This window comes from Dermacentor andersoni, chromosome 7, assembly GCF_023375885.2.
Source record: "Dermacentor andersoni chromosome 7, qqDerAnde1_hic_scaffold, whole genome shotgun sequence".
Taxonomy (NCBI): Eukaryota; Metazoa; Arthropoda; class Arachnida; order Ixodida; family Ixodidae; genus Dermacentor; species Dermacentor andersoni.
This window is the reverse complement of record NC_092820.1, coordinates 127,666,379-127,682,179: the sequence shown is the minus strand read 5'-3', so window position 1 is coordinate 127,682,179 and position 15,801 is coordinate 127,666,379. Positions and strand designations below refer to the sequence as shown.

Below are 15,801 nucleotides of genomic sequence, written 5' to 3'. Positions count from 1 at the left end.
AAGCGCAGAGCCCGTATTGTGCTCGGCGACAATATCGACGGAAAAGTGCCCATGTTATGGTGGCATAAGGAAGGGCCGTGTCATCCCTGCTACTAAATTTCCGCTCTTGGCTGCCGTCTAGATGTTGTCGCCATGCTTTGTCCCAAATCGAGGCGGAAAATCAAGCTCTGACGGACTGTTGTAGAAATTAAGGACACGAGCTCGGCACCGGTAGACATTTTAATTTTTCTCTAGTCAGTAATAGATGACGTACAGGGGAATGGGGGGGAGCGGGGCAATACAATAGCTTACAGTTGGGGACTCGAAAGTTCCTATGGTTTATAGGTACGAACGTTGTCCTTACAGCTGCTTGGTGTTTGTCATTTGGCAGTGTGTCTCGGAATTTCAGCGAACCACGTTGGAGAAGCAGCTCGCTTTGTTGCTTTGCTTTTGCCTGCGTGTTTTGATGGCGTGAATAGTGGACCCAACAAGGGTTTATGTTTTAAATTATTCTCCCTAAATAGTTAAGTCGAAGCCTTTTCTTAAGAATATACCTTCGTGCTTGCAGTGCCGACAGAACACAACAAAGGGACGTGACCCCTAAACATCGGTATGTAACCTTATTAGGGGAAACACGATAATGGATTCCATCCTCTCCTAGCTCTATTTGCGCTTCCTTTCCGCGGTGCCCGTTTATATCCTGCGCATTACCAGTGAGATTCGTCGTCCTGTTAATTACCATACTGTGAATACATGACAGCGAGTCGCAGTCGCCGCAGTCCCTATCCTTGCTTTGGTCTGGAGAATGGCCAATTACCTTAAAGAAATACATAATCTCTGTTGAGTAATGAGGCCCGGCTTATAAACATTAATCCTCCCTTGTCCGCGTCTGCCATCCGCGTGTCCCGTATGAGGGCTTCACGGTCCCCTCACGGCGGTGCCGCCGTCATCTCTCTCTCCCCCCACCCCCCCTCGGATTCCCGCCTTCTCTCCGTACGCGTAACCCTCTATTTTACTTTCTTCTATCGCTCATCGTGCGTCACCTTCCCTGCAATCACCACCGTGTCCCGAGGGTGCCGTCAAGCGTAGCCGGCAGAGGGCGCAGCGCGCCATCCCCAAGCGATGGCCCGTTATCCCTACCCTGCTGCACGGGAGTCTTTCCTTTATGCGCCGGTGACGGGACTCCTCCTCTCCCGCCAGGACAGGGTGTTCCCTCAGCCCCGGCGCCACTCTCTCACCGTGCGCGCTAACGGCGACTCCCTCTCCCTTAAGTTTCTCTCACTCCATTTCGTTCTGGAGGAACGGGACGCGAGGGTAGCAAGGGATCCCTCCCTGGGCTGTGGCACCCTCTTCTCCCTAAAGCGTGACGATCGCCGGGCGCTAGATTTGCGGGCGCGCGCTTGCGGCGCGCGCGAGGTGCGCTGACCCACCTAGATTAGAACGGATGGAACGAACTCCGAGGGAAATATACGGCGACGGGGCGCGAAAGTACGGACAAAGTAAAAACTTCGTGAAGAGGGGAGAAACGGGAACCGCTTTGGGAAGGTGAGGCGAAATTGGGGAACGCGCGCGGTAGCGAAGCGATATAAATCAACGTGACTCATGTCGCACGTTGGAGGCAGAATGGAAAGACAGGCCATATATATACCGGCCTCAATTGTCGGCGGCAGCAGGTGAAGTGCGTGACGTAAGCGCCTGGTCTGATGCCCGAGTGTGTCTTCGTTTTGTATTTTTTAAAGAAAAATGTGCGGTGAAGGTCGCTGACGGTGCCTGTCCAGAGGACGTGCTGCAGTTGGACTAACTTTATCTGTAACGGCGCGAGCAACGACTCCTGATTGTCGGCCAAGGCGGTGTTGCCTGGCTTTGTAGATGAAGCTCGCCAAATCGTCTTGTGGAAAGTTATTTGTGTACTCATTGTACGTTCGTGTACGCAAGCTTGTGGTGATTAGGGGCTCGTAACAACGATCGGTAGCTACGGTTTGGTATTGGTTAAGCCATTAGCAGCTTCTGAGCATTTTCTTTCGATGTTTAGATGCAAATTTAACACCTTGTGCCATAGTGTTTCGTTTCTTAAGAAGATGATTAAAATCATTTCGTTGGCAGTAACTTCAGTTATTAGTTTAGCCTATATTTTGTCTACTTAGTTTCTAAAATATACTTTTGTTGGTCCTTCCTACCCTCTCTTTCCACAAGTGAGGCAGTGTGGAGAGAGAGCGAAATCCATTCAGTTAGCTCCGTGATTCCTTTTCTCGTTATTTATTCCTCGCACTTCTCGTCGCCGCATCGATCCAGGACATTCCACAGCTCTAAATGTTTGAAGACGTAACCAGCTCAAGTCCTGGCTCGGCAACAGCGCAGTTGAGTAGGTTTGAGAACCACATGATCTTTGACGCTAAACGTCACACCCAACAGCTTCTTCGCATGTCATATCTCGAAGATGATGTTTGAGTTACTCTATCATGTTATCCAGCGTACATTGGAACTTTTCGTCAGTATTTTCCTCCTGTATATTTTTCCTTTCCTATTCCAGCTTCTCGAGTGCTTTTTTTTTTTTTTTTTTGCCGTCTTTTTCTCTTAAGGGGGGCGCCGACTAAGATTCAGTGCTGCTATTTCGAATTCGTAGAGTCGTTTCGGGTGACATAATTGACCGCTTATATATTCTGAGTCGGAAACCGAACACGGGCGTGTTAGCTGAGGCAGGGTTTCTGGGCTGAGCAAGCTCGTCGTCAGTGTGAACCATAAGAATCGAATCAAATTTTATGGGTTAACGACCCAGCGAGTGACGCCGCGTAGTGGGAAGCTCCAAATGAATATAGACCCCCTGAAGCTTTCGAACCCGCTCCTAAATCTTTTGTGTACGAGCGTTGTTGGACCATGTGCACCATTGGAATGCCGGCCGCCTCTGCCAGGAATTGAACGGGCTACCTAGCGTTCAGCAGCATATACAGCATAACTACTGCACCACCGCCAGCGGTTGAGCCAAAAATACCCTTCTAAATAAAGCCTGCGCCGCCGCTCAGCATAGTCTATCTGCTTAGCACTCCTTACGGCGGGGGTCATGACATCATTAGCCCGCCGGCACCTTCCGAAGGAGACAATACAAGGTCTCTGCATAAGGTACGTCCAGTACATCCTGCACATCGTTCAGCTCCCGAGCACCGCCCCACCGAAACGGCAGCGTTTGCCCAATCGTGACCTCGGCCACCGGTAAAGAACGTGTGTTGCGGTTCCTTGACTCTTTGCAACCGGTCGGATCCGTTACTCCGCATCGTCTGCTACTCACGCGCGCGCTGCCTTTAAAGCAGACGGCGTAACGTTTCGAGGCTCAGCGCATGTGACCCGGCCTTGGCTTGTTTCGACTTGTCTCGGCTTTGCGCGTCCCGTTTCCTCTCGTACAGCTCGTTGTTCCTCACGTGATTCGCGGAGGGCATGCCACCGCTTGTCTCCCGCCTGCGATCACGACTTCCGACCGAGTGAACGAAACAAGTAACAAAAGAAGGGGGGTGGGGGGGTACTACTCTGAAACGTCTTACAGACGGCGTGCGTCCGGATGCGTGAAGCGCGGGGCGAGTAGAATCGATTATGCGAGCTTCTCGCGAGCCCTTCTGCTTCTGTTCGGACCTCCTTTATCTTATTCTCTCAGTAAGGCGGCGCGAGTGTTTGTCGGCCGGTTTTAGACTTTTGTCTTGTGGTGTCTCTGGCGGCCGGTCCGCGTGTCTTGTTTTGTGGTTGTGCCTCCACGGCGCCGATTGGGTCAAGTGCTGCATGCGGTTTGTATGCTGTAAGCAGGAATGTACGAAATGCAGTTCGATTGACCCTTGTGTACGTATTCATGGACGCTGTATGGGCCATGTTTTTGGACCATCCGTTTCAGGTCATGGTTCCGTGTCCCTTGTATGAGTTCATGACCTGCCACGAAACGTGAGAGTTTTTAATTAGGCAACGTGCAGAGTTCTAGTTTTGCGCGTGACGTCTTTTCCTGCTGATTTCTTTGTTCTTATAGGCCAAGACAGTTCGGCACCGAATTGAACGGCAATAACTCAGAGACGCGCATCTAAAAGGAGGCTGTGCTTATGTTCAAGTCCACGATAAAGACAAGTGCTAAATCAGTTTGGACTATATAGTGTTCTACGAAAGCTTATTTCCATTTTCCTCGCGGATAGCTATGCTTAATTTTTTTTCACTCGTTCGTGAATTTGTTTGTATGAAACCTTTTGTGTGTCATATATGCCTCCGAGATGGGCAACCATGAGAAATTTTCATTTTTATACTTCGTGTTTGAGCGGCTTCGCGTCGCATTGTCCGAAGTCTCTTGCATATCATGTGCCGGATCACTCCCATCCCACTCACCCCCAAGAAAGAAAAAAAAAAAGGCGATAAATGCAAAGGTGTGCGCATGCGAGTCTCGGAGGTAAGTGGCGTCATTTACCGAATGCGTGCAAGACGGCGCCATCAATACCTCAGCGCAGCGTATTCAGATACATCACCTAGGCACGTAATATCTGTGTGTTGCTATATACAGCGCAAGTTCGTCAGTGGCGTTTGATTTTCAAGACCAAATACGTCAGCAGCACAGCGTGCAAGACCTGACCTTATTATGGTCATCCCAACAAGACATGCATGTTCACAGGAAGATGCAGGCTTGAATTGATGGCCAGTGGTCGAACAAGAAACGTCGCTAACGTTTCGACAGGAGTGTTCGTCAGGACAGCAACTGACGAAGTCCGTTTGTCGTAACGTTAGCGACATTCCTTGTTCGACCACTGGTCGTCACTTATGGCAAGTCCTCTGTGTTCTTTGCCAATGTCGTTCTTTTCCTTTATATTTGATGCGAGTATCCTCTCAGGTTTCGTTCTTCTTTTATCTCTCTCTCTCTCTCTAACAGGGATTGGCGAGCAGGTGAGCGTCGAGCTGCACAGTCCGTCGTCTCCCGACCAACTGGCGGTGGGTGGCGAGCTGTCCCTGCGCTGTCGTGCCGAAGGGGTGCCCGAGCCTCAGCTCGAGTGGTTCCATAACGGCGTGCGCCTGTTCCGCAGCGAGCGGGTGTCGTTCCGCGGCCGCCGCTTCCACCTGGCCGCGCTGACGCCCGCCGACAATGGGGTCTACACCTGCGCGGCTTCCTCCGAGGCCGGCATGGTGCGCAGCCGGCGAGGATTCGCCCTCACGCTGGCCGGTACGTGATACTGCAACGGCACACTTCGTGGTATACAGAAGAGACGTTTCACTTCTCCTATCATCACGCTTCGTTCATTTAGCGATCTGCATAGTTGCGGAGTAGCCGCCGACATCTAGTGCTTGTTGAAATAACTTGAAATTCATGACAAATAAATACAATGTCGCCGTTTCACCCGAAAGGCGAAGCATTGATTGCGGTGGCAAATTACTGGACAGCCATAATAAGTAAGGATAGTAGTTTTGTCGGCCGTACAAACTTGTAAACATTCGCTTACTAACTAAATTAACAAGCATGGTATCAGTACGCACAGGCAAACATGCACACATTACACTCGATGACCGCGTACACTCGCTGTGAAAACTCTGGTGTGAGGAAGCGCGGCAGCAGCAGCGAGCGAAGCGACTATCGCTTCAACGCAAACTGAGCGGCGAGAATACAGTACACGCGAAGCTACAAGCCGCCGACCCACCCAGACTCTGCCCCCAGAGCAGGTCGCTTTCAAGATAATGCCCGCGCGACCTCGCACCGTACGCAGTTGCTGCCGAAGTACAACGCACCCTCTCTGCCTACCCTCCCCCCGGTTCCTTGCGCGCGACGGAAGACGGCGAGCTTCCTCCCCGCTTTCCTCCCTTGCGCACGCCAGATTGAGCCGCGATCGTGGGCTCACCCTCGCAAGTTTTCACTCGCAAGTACAGCGTACGGCCCGCGGCGACGGTATTATCGCTTTTGGACTTTGTGGGGAACATCACAGCGACGGCAGAAATTCGCCTGGAGTGTCCGTGTAATTGCTGCTGCAATAATAAATAAATTAATTAATTAACTGTTCTATTCGAACTGTCAGTATAGGCGTAGAAGAACAGTGTCAGCCGAGAACGACCGTCTAAGTGCCGGCCGGCAAGCACTAAAAATTGAATATTTAGCTTATGCTGAAGGTCTCAACGGAAACCGTTCATGCATGCCGAAGGATGTACGAAATATGGTGCAGGTTTACTTTTGCGCGGAGCAGTTATAGTTCGTTTTGGCTCACTCGATATGTGCCGCGAAATAAAAGCGGCAAAGATATATAGCAAGGACAGGTCTTCTCTGGGATAGGAATTGAACTGCGCTGGGTTTTGTTTCTGCACTCTCGCACGGGTTCTCGAAACACCGGTTCACTATTTTTTTTCTGATTCGAAAGCGCCGCTTAAACACAGCACGCTTGCCCAACTCGTAGCGGCACCACTAATCGTTCAAACGAAAGACTAAGTTCTCGATGCACGTTCTGGGCCTTGTCTCTCGAGGACGGTTTCATCACGAGACCCACGTCCGCATTTCCTGTGTCACATTACCGCGAAACTAGGCTATGTTGGTTGAAAGAAAAAAAAAAGGAAGAAAAGATTACATCGCCATTAGTTCGGCAAACTGCCTCGCAGGAAAGCTAACTTTACGATTACGACAAAATAAAGTGTTGTGTCCAGCGAGTGCCCAACATTTTCAACAGCCATCTTATCCGACGCACCGTCGGTACAGAGAACTGGTTTGGGCACGCGCATCTGCATGGCACGTAATGGCCGCTGAGCGTCTCTCTTATCTGCGGGCTATCTAAAACCGATTCTAATAAACCAAGAGGCGTACCGCCGCGCGTGCATGCGTTTGAAAGAGCCAGCAGGCAGTTGTGTGGTCGAGGCCGACCATTCGTCAGCGCCGCGGCCTTCCTCCGAACGCAGGCGAGAACGTGCCCCGGATCAGCACGCTGCCCAGCGACGTGACCGTGAAGCGCGGCGACGTGGCGCGGCTCGACTGCGTCTACGAGAGGGCCGCGGTCACCGAGTGGTACGCGCTGGACGGGGACGTGCCCCTCGGGAACACCACCAAGTGAGTACGGCCACTGTACGCATGGTCTTTGACGCAACCGTGGCTTCGTTCTCCAGCTTGTGCACTTTGATTTATACGTATGTGACCGCGAAGCATACGGGCTGTATACTTATGCGGCTGTCTTTTGCTATGTGTTTAACACTCGGTATTTACGTGAACGAGAACAAGGATCAATGAACTGAGGTGCTGTGATTTTTTTTTCTTCTTGTTGCAACCATGTCAACAAACAAACGGCGAAGCTAAGGAAGCATAGGAGAACGTAAGCGTGTTTTTAATTGAAATGCAGAAACAATAAAGAAAATTGAAACGATATAGTACACTACTGACATAGACATCATTGCGCGTGCGATGCTACACTCAGTTAAGCTATGGGGCGGCGCCTGGGGATGTGTTCCGCGATGATCACTTTCGCGTGACGTAGGGCTCAACCAGCCAATCAGCGCGATCCTGACGGCGATACTATCGCCGGAAGTGATCGTCGTAGAATGCGTCCCCTGCACTCCCGTCCACATTTATGGGCATGGGTAAGCATAGTGTCCAAAACATGGCGGCAAGCATGACCTGTCGGTGAAGCCTTATGTCTCCTCTGGCGCATGCAGCTCGCTAGAGCATAGCCTTCGAAATTGTCTTCCGTGACTCCGGAGGAAGGCGCCGCTAAGACGTGAATTCGGGGACCGCCTGTACGTGCATGTGTACTAGATCTGGTCTTCGAAGTGTTAGCTGCAGCGGGCTCGCCCAAGTCTGGAGCAATTGGGGATCGGTGGGAGAGAGAGAGAGGAGGTCTTCGTCCCGCAGCGGACATAAAATCGGATGATCGCGATGACGACGGCGGCATGCGACTTGTCGTTCTCCAACGCGTCGACGAAATCGCGGTGTATACCCGCGAGAGCGATCGCATTCAACCTCCACCGGAAAGCGTCGTCTACGTTCCGAGAGCCGAACCCGGAACCTCGTGCTCACCCTGCGCGTTTCGAAAAAGTTCGATCGATAGACCGACAATAGCATCACAATAAGCATAGCGATGCCGCAGAAGCTATGCCACCGCGGTTGGTTCGAACAGGTATGCCATCAATAGCGTGTAACGACGACGCTAAGCCTAGCAAAAGAAACATCTTCTGACTGGCGCAGGCAGCTGAAACAAAGGAAATGGGATTACGGCACGTCTGGTATGCGATCCGCGAGAGGCGCGGGCGCAAAAGAAAGAAAGAAAAATCGAAATAAGATGGAAAAACCCATAATCCAAGAGCGTTTCTTTCTTTGTTCTTTATTTGCCTCGAGACCGAGCGACGCGAACTCCCGAGACTCGGCCGGCCGCCCCTTAAACGATGACGAATCGGAAATCCGTTCTTTCTGGCCCCGGACACGCACGTCACGAGGTGACACGAAGTAGAACTTATAAGCGAGATTTATGACGTTTCCCCGCGCGTATATATCTGTGTATGTGTATACGACGGGTTATTATATCCGGATCTATTTCTTTCTGTCTTTTCCGCGTCTCTCGCGGAGCGAGCTGTGACAGTGTATGGCGGAGCCATAAAGCTCCTCTCCCTGCGCCGTTGCGAGTATTGCCGAGTACCCATTGTGAGACATCTGGCGTCCGCGGCGTTGTACGGGGCTGCGCCTGACAAGGGGAACGACGGCGGATGGTCATTGTTGACTGCGAAGGCGAGGAAATAAAACAGTGCAGGGAAAAACAAAAAAGCAGCACAGCGATTCCCAAGAACGTTGAGATATTTTCGTCGTCGTATAGAGGTTGTGCTTTACGAATTGGGTGCTTCGGACAATGGAGAGAAAAAAGAAAAAGGGGGTGGGAGTGGTACGAGGCAGTGAAGTGGAAGGTTCACCTTACGGCTCTTAAGGTGACGTGTTATATTGATGGGTCAGGGAAAAAAAAAGACATTAACGACATTAAATTGTGTCAAGTGTGTGTGTGTGTGTGTGTGTGTGTGTGTGTGTGTGTGTGTGTGTGTGTGTGTGTGTGTGTGTGTGTTTATTGCGGATGTCGCTTTAAACGGACATTCGAGAGCAATACTAAATTACCTCATATTCCTAAAACGCTTTGGCAAGACTTCATTTATTTTTATGTCTCACGAAAGAAAAAAAGAATACTTCTTTGCCAAATGGGGAAAGCGATAGCAATTTCCATTTTCGATTATCTCACCGAAGCAGTAGAGCGCCGGTACGGCACTTTCGCGTCACTGACTTCGAAGTGTCTTCTCCTGTTTGGGCCGTTCTTGCGCGGGAAAGATTAGAACTCGCCAAGTTGTGTCCTTGGATCCTCACACAGTAAATTGGTGCTCGTTTATCGGGCCTGCAACTGCTTCATGCGTGTGGCAGTGATAGACCGTTTGTGGCGTCTTGGCTTAAATTTTGATCAACATTAAACGCGACCAGGTTTCGATCAACAGACTCCCCTGCACTACTGCAATGTTTTTTTCTTTCTTTCTTATCTCTATCTTTCTCTTTTCTTTCCTTTCTTTTTTCCCCCCGTCTTAGCGTAAATAACGTTTGCGGGATTCTTTACCTGGTGCCTAGTTATGGGTCCGGAGAACATTTAAGCATCTCTTCATAAAATATGGAGAGATACAGGCTGTGCACTCCTGAGTAAGACTTGTTATAGTTTAGCCTCCATAGTTAATCATTCAGTTTATGCTGACGTGGCACACATTGTGTAATAAATTAAATCTATTTGCGTACGAATACAGCAACATGTGCACGCGGATTTATTCTCTTCGTCGCTTTTTTTTCCTTCTTTTCTTTTTTTGAACGTGGTGCATTTGCTGCAAGGCATACTCTGAAATGAAAGGAAGGATATATAAAAGCGCTATGCTCTGCATCGTACCACAAATGAAGCAGTGCCTCTGAAAACTTTGCCTTCCGTCACACGACGGTACTACTAGTTGTTCGGTGCATTGCGCTTGAAATTCCGCCTTTCTCGTTTTCTCCAGCCTGGAAGTTACATCTCGTTTCTTGTCCTTCTCACTGAGGTTAAGGTCTCACGCTTCGTCTCGCTGTCGCACGTGTTAACGCGCGGCAAGTCGACGCAAATACTCTTATGCCTTTTCCGCAAAGGTTTTTTTTTTTTTTTTTCTTTACGGCGAATTCGGCAAATCGCACCGCTGCGCACCGCGGGCCGGGGTGCGACGATGATTGTACGAAACAGCGCACGAGGGCGTCCCCGGGGCGCCACCAGTGCGATTTGTCGAGGATGCCATTGAAGTGACGGTTTCCGCGCAGCATGACTGTAAAGGTGCGTTCGTTTCTGTTTAATGTGGTCGGTGTACGAACGACGACTCCATGCGCGCCCCGCAGGACCACGATCCTGGGCAACTCGTCGCTGCTGGTGCAGAACGTGCAGAGCTCGGACGAGGGCCTCTACCGCTGCGTGGGCGTGGGCCAGGACAAGAACGCCGCGCAGCAGTCCTTCGTGGCGCGGATAAGCCTCGCCTGTGAGTGTGCTCGCTTGGGTCGCCATTCGACTGTTTGGGAATTGTGTATCTCTCCAGGAGCGCTTATTTGACACGAAGAGTCGCGAATGACTCCCGATGAAGGAGGGGGCAAAAGTTTCGTTTTTTTTTTTTAATTTAGCGCCATATTGTTGCATTCATGACGTCTTGCTTTTGATGTCACGGATTTCTAGCTGCTGTGCCAAATTTTGTGTTTTCTTTTTCTGAGAAAAGGAAAAGGCGGCAAATGTTCCAAGATTCTGCATTATTGCTCATTGTCATTGTTAATTTCGTGGAAATGCGTTGTTTATTACGAGAGGAAATCAAAGTGAAAGTTCTATGTTCTGAATTTCGCGCCGGTACTTAAGTGTATTTGGAGGTGTCAACAGAGACCGTTCATGCGTGGCAAACACGTTACGGACGTTACGGATGTTACGAATTTGAGCGTGTGTTACCGTATTAGGGCGCATGTGGCTCAGTTTACGTCCTTAAAATTTACAAAGTTCATTTTTTTTTCGCTCTTGTAAAATACGATGTAATCTAACTTTACCTAAAGGAAAATTAACTGGGCGTGCACAGACACTGCCAACAATCCATGACGTCACGCCGGTACGGCCAGACATCTTTCGTTATTATGCTCTTTCTGAATTGCTAACTCTCCATGACGTCACCCCGGCACGGCCACACATCTTTCTTTATTATGCTCTTTTTGAATTGCTAACTCTCTGTTCACTGTACTGTGTGCGTCTTTTTTTTTTGGGGGGGGGGGGGGGGTGGTATTCGGTAAGCGCGTTCTTCTAATACAGATTAAATTGTTTTTCTCTTTCGTGTCCCTCAAAGCGCGTCAAACTTACACGAAATGAAGAAAAAAAAAGTTCTCTCTCTAACTTCACGTATACACTAATAACGAACGGCCGCAGTCCTCGAGGACTTCAAGCACGAGTCCATCGAGCCCCCGCTGCCCGAAGACCGCACCGTGGTGGCGGCCAAGGGCGGCCAGCTCGAGCTGCTCTGCGTGGTGCCCGACGGCCAGCCCCGGCCCCGGGCCTGGTGGGAGGACCCGTCGGGCCACACCATCGGCGACAGCGGCCGCGTCAGGGTCTCCGGCACGCGGCTGCTCGTCGACGCGGCCAAGAAAGGCGACGCCGGCAACTACACCTGCGTCGCGCAGAACATGGCGCACACCCGGCGGACCGGCGTCACGCTCTTCGTCGCCGGTGAGTTGCAGAAATGGTAGTAGTACCAGAGGCAGCGACAGCATTTGTCATAGTGGTGATAGCGGCACTAGCAGTAGTAGCGGTAACCTTGCGGCAACCAACGGTAGTAGTAGTAGTAGTATTGGTAAAATTGGGAAGATTTTGGCATACGTTCAGAAACTACTCGTCGTAGACGTCGAGCAGATGTGCTACGTCGCAGACAGCAATTATGTTAAATTAAAGTCTTGGTTTTGCGTATAGTTGTTCATGGGTACAACGTAATCGCGCCCTTTGTGGGCAACTCTGCTAAGTTCAATGAAATGAAAATAACAGAACACACATAAGTACGATGCACGCGGTCGTTATTACTAGCATTATTATTAATATTACTATTATTATTAGTATTGTATTATCATTTACCAGCAGCAGTCAGTAGTTCCTAGTAGTTGTTGTAGTAATATTATTAGCAGTAGCTGCAGCAGCAGCAGCAGCGTTAGTATTAAGGAGAATAGCGTTCTTTCACTCTTTCCCCGATTTCGTTGTCATAGGCCGGATTGTCTCTGCATACCCTTGTGAGAGTATGGCTCAGCAACTTCTGATAGAATGAGAAGAGGGTAGCGCCGAAGGGAGATTAACGATGCTACTAAGCCGGAGCCACCGGACAGAAACTAGGTCACCGGGGCTGAGGGAAAAGTGCTGGTGTCAACTAACCCCGCTGGTGGGTCTGACAAGCGCTGACGTCAGGCCAGAGGTTGGTCAATCCTGTGGGTCGCTGAAGCGGGTGCCCAGCCTGCTGTTGCGGTAACTGACAAAAAGGTATAGCAAGAGTTGTAAACGCGACGCGTGGCTCAGGGTCAACGGAGCTCCGCCATCACTCCAGAGGAATGGGGAGGAATGTCGCGCCGACGACTTTCACAGATAATGCAACAGTATCAGAAAACTTTGACAACCATCTCCCATGTGCTTAGCAGTTTTATTATGATTATTTTCTGAAAATTTCTTTGCTCACGAGTTTTTATGATTTATTTTGTATTTTTCTTTCTTGGTTTACGTCATTTAATGCATTTACTCGGTGGCGTAGAGTGTGGTCTTAGCTGACTTGCGCATGCGCCGCGGACCACCTGGTTCATTGAACCTTACATTGTAACTTATCGCTGGTTTGTTCCGCTCTGTTCTTTGAGTCCTGCGTGTTTCGCGCTGTTATCACCTGTTAACGATGTACTAAGTGGGTCGAACGCCTACTCTTCTGGAATGATTCTTGCCCTGTGGTACTCGCACGTGTCCATGTTCTAAACGAGACGAACATTAGCTTGTGGAGTTCGCACCACCGCCCGCCGCGGAATTGGGGACTCCGCGAACGCCGCCTTCGCCACTTGAGGGTGTTACGATCGACCTGCAGGGGCTGGCGATCTTCGGAGAAGCGACCTCCGAACCCTTCCCAGCCAGCTGCGACGACTCGCTTTGTAAAGACAACAACGCGCCTCCTCGACAGCCCAACGGTGCCGGCATGTCTATCTACGTTCTGCGGACCGAGTATTTTTAGTTGATTCGCTGTCGCCTTCACGGTTTGTTTGGAGCAAGAGAACTCCTGGAACAGGGTCTTTTACGGTGCTTTCTCACGGGCCCCAGAAGACGTTACAGTCAATGGACAGACGCGGCGGCTAGCTGCAGGGTCAGCTCTGGGATCAAAAGGCGCCTGCTTGGGTCAAGACCCCTGTCTACGAGAATCCTCACCTCGGTGTGTTCAGTGAAACCAAAGTTCGGAAGTGAGTGTGTGAACCCTCCCCCTCAAAGGCACGTCGACTACGATGACTTTGGACGCTCCCATTGGCCGAAGGTTGAACGGACGTTTTCCCTCACCTAGAGATCTAGGGAGGACAGAGTGTTTTTAAGCAGCCGTTTTGCGGCTGCTCAGTGTGCATTCGCTCTCAGTCATGTTAGACTGATGAAATGTAACGCTCTCCACCCTCATGTAGATACTGTAAATAAATCCCATATTCCTCGTTCTCGATGAGAACAAGCCCCTCCCTTCAACAACGTCCTTAGCGTGAATGAGTCGGACGACGGCATGGGCCAGCTACCATATATTTCATGCCCGACCCCAACTCTTACAAGGGCTCATCGGCCTCTCGTCTCCTTCCCGCAGTGGCACCGTCGGTGTCGTCGCACCCGCTGGACCTGACGGTGGACGAAGGCGAGGAGACCACGTTGACCTGCGCCTACACGGGCTCGCCGCCGCCCGTCACGCGGGTCACGTGGCAGCACGACGACAGGCCGCTGCGCCCCGCCGGCAATGGCGGCCCGGCGAACACGGACCCCATCACGGCGGCCGTGAACGGCAATGGCGGGCCCGGTCACCTGACCACGTATCCCAACGGGACGCTGCACATCCGCAACGTGGGCCTGAGCGACTCCGGCGACTACTTCTGCAGCGTCAATACCACGGGGTTCCCCGTCCAGACTGCCAAGGTGGCCACGCTGCAAGTCAGGGGTGAGTGACGGCTTGTTTGGGGTTTCAGGTCTAAAGCCTGCTCAGTGAGGCACGAGGGAATCCGTAAACGTAGATAGAAATGATAGAGAATAGAAGGTGTATACCGATATATGCGATAAAGAGAGTATGAGATAGATAGATAGATAGATAGATAGATAGATAGATAGATAGATAGATAGATAGATAGATAGATAGATAGATAGATAGATAGATAGATAGATAAGAAATGCTGATTTCTGGATGTAGATTCCGAGAGTTCTCGCTGAGAACGATAATCTCCAGGATTGCGACTTGCGGGTCGCGCTCAGCCGGGCTGGCCGGTGTGAACATCAGTCGCCTTCGGTCGCTTTTTGATCGCGAGCCGCAAATGGTCGCGTGACCTCCTCAAGTCGCCGGTGTGAATGAGCCATAAGCGAGCTGCTTGAGCTGCAGAACCGAGCTTGCTACACAGGGCATACACACGAGTGCAGACGCAACATGGGAAAGCTTAAAGTACGCGATGAAGAAAATTCAAGTAGCAAATGGGAACAGCACTTCACTCTCACGAGGCACACCTTAGAAACTTGAAGGGTTGTGCTGGGCCTATATGCCAGCGTCATAAATCATAAATGACGTGCATTGCGTAGAAGACAAGTATTGTGGCTTATTAAGATTGTATACATGGCAGAAAACACACTGTGGTGTTATTGAATGTGGCAGTTGCAGCTCTGAATAAATTCTAACATAACCCTTCCCACGATGACGCGCGACGCTAATGCGATTAGCATTCAAGCAATGCAACGACACCCCGTATTGCACAGCTGAAACGCGCCATGTACTGTCCGTGTACTATGGCGGGACCTCTAGACATGCTGCGCCATCTGGCGGTGCCGCCGCGAAGCCCGCTTGTGTCCTCCGAGATGGGCGGTGCGCCAGTGCGTGCAAACACCGAGAATTGTGTCCTCGCTGGCCGCATGCCCAATGGCATGTACCCAGTGAGCCAAGGTAGCGTAAAGAGGCTCATTGGAGAGCGGCACATACCTATGGGGCATTCGTAGATCAGCTCGCCAAAGCGTTATCTTGAATCAGGTTCGTTGAAGTTCGACACATAATTTGTGCACTTGTGACGCAGCTCGCTGAAGAGTCGGGATACGGTGCTTGCGCAAGCCGTCTGACGTGGGTTTGATTCCATCCAGCACACGATGCACTTTACAGATTTCCCTTTTTTATTGAAGACGTTGTGAAAACCAGATACCTAGATGGTCACTGAACAAAAACTGTGTAAAGTGCCTAAGTATGCTAATCGTACTAAAATAATTAAAAAAAAGAAGTATACTACACAATAGCACTTGCTAGCGACCATTTGTGATTGCCGACCCCAGCAGCCATCGCAGCCGAGGGTGGCGACGGCAGTGTTATGGGCAAGAGACTTGTGCAAGCGGCTTTAGCATTGAGTGATCTCAACTGTCATCATGTGCTGAGGTGATATCTGTCTGCCCACTTCCTCCGTATTTCTTTCCCTAAGCATTTCATCCCCTTTACCCCAGTGTACAGGGTCGTTGTTTTGTCCGACTTCGCTCCCTGCGTTTATTCTTTCGTCTCTCGCTCTCTCTACAGAAAAAAAAATACATGGAATCGTACGCACCCGCGTCGCTCCTCTCGTGATGATGTGGGATGTGC

General features: G+C 50.6%; 1 protein-coding gene across 1 annotated transcript in view; it reads left to right on the top strand.

Annotated features, from left to right (window-relative positions):
* The window catches only part of LOC126534540 (inactive tyrosine-protein kinase 7-like), a 169,845-nt gene that overhangs the window by 129,658 nt on the left and 24,386 nt on the right, over nt 1-15,801 (top strand). The window contains exons 3-7 of the mRNA XM_055072445.2: nt 4,865-5,152; nt 6,862-7,009; nt 10,322-10,458; nt 11,376-11,672; nt 13,798-14,142. Coding sequence (XP_054928420.1) covers nt 4,865-5,152; nt 6,862-7,009; nt 10,322-10,458; nt 11,376-11,672; nt 13,798-14,142 — 1,215 coding nt within the window. The remainder of the gene's footprint in view (nt 1-4,864; nt 5,153-6,861; nt 7,010-10,321; nt 10,459-11,375; nt 11,673-13,797; nt 14,143-15,801) is intronic.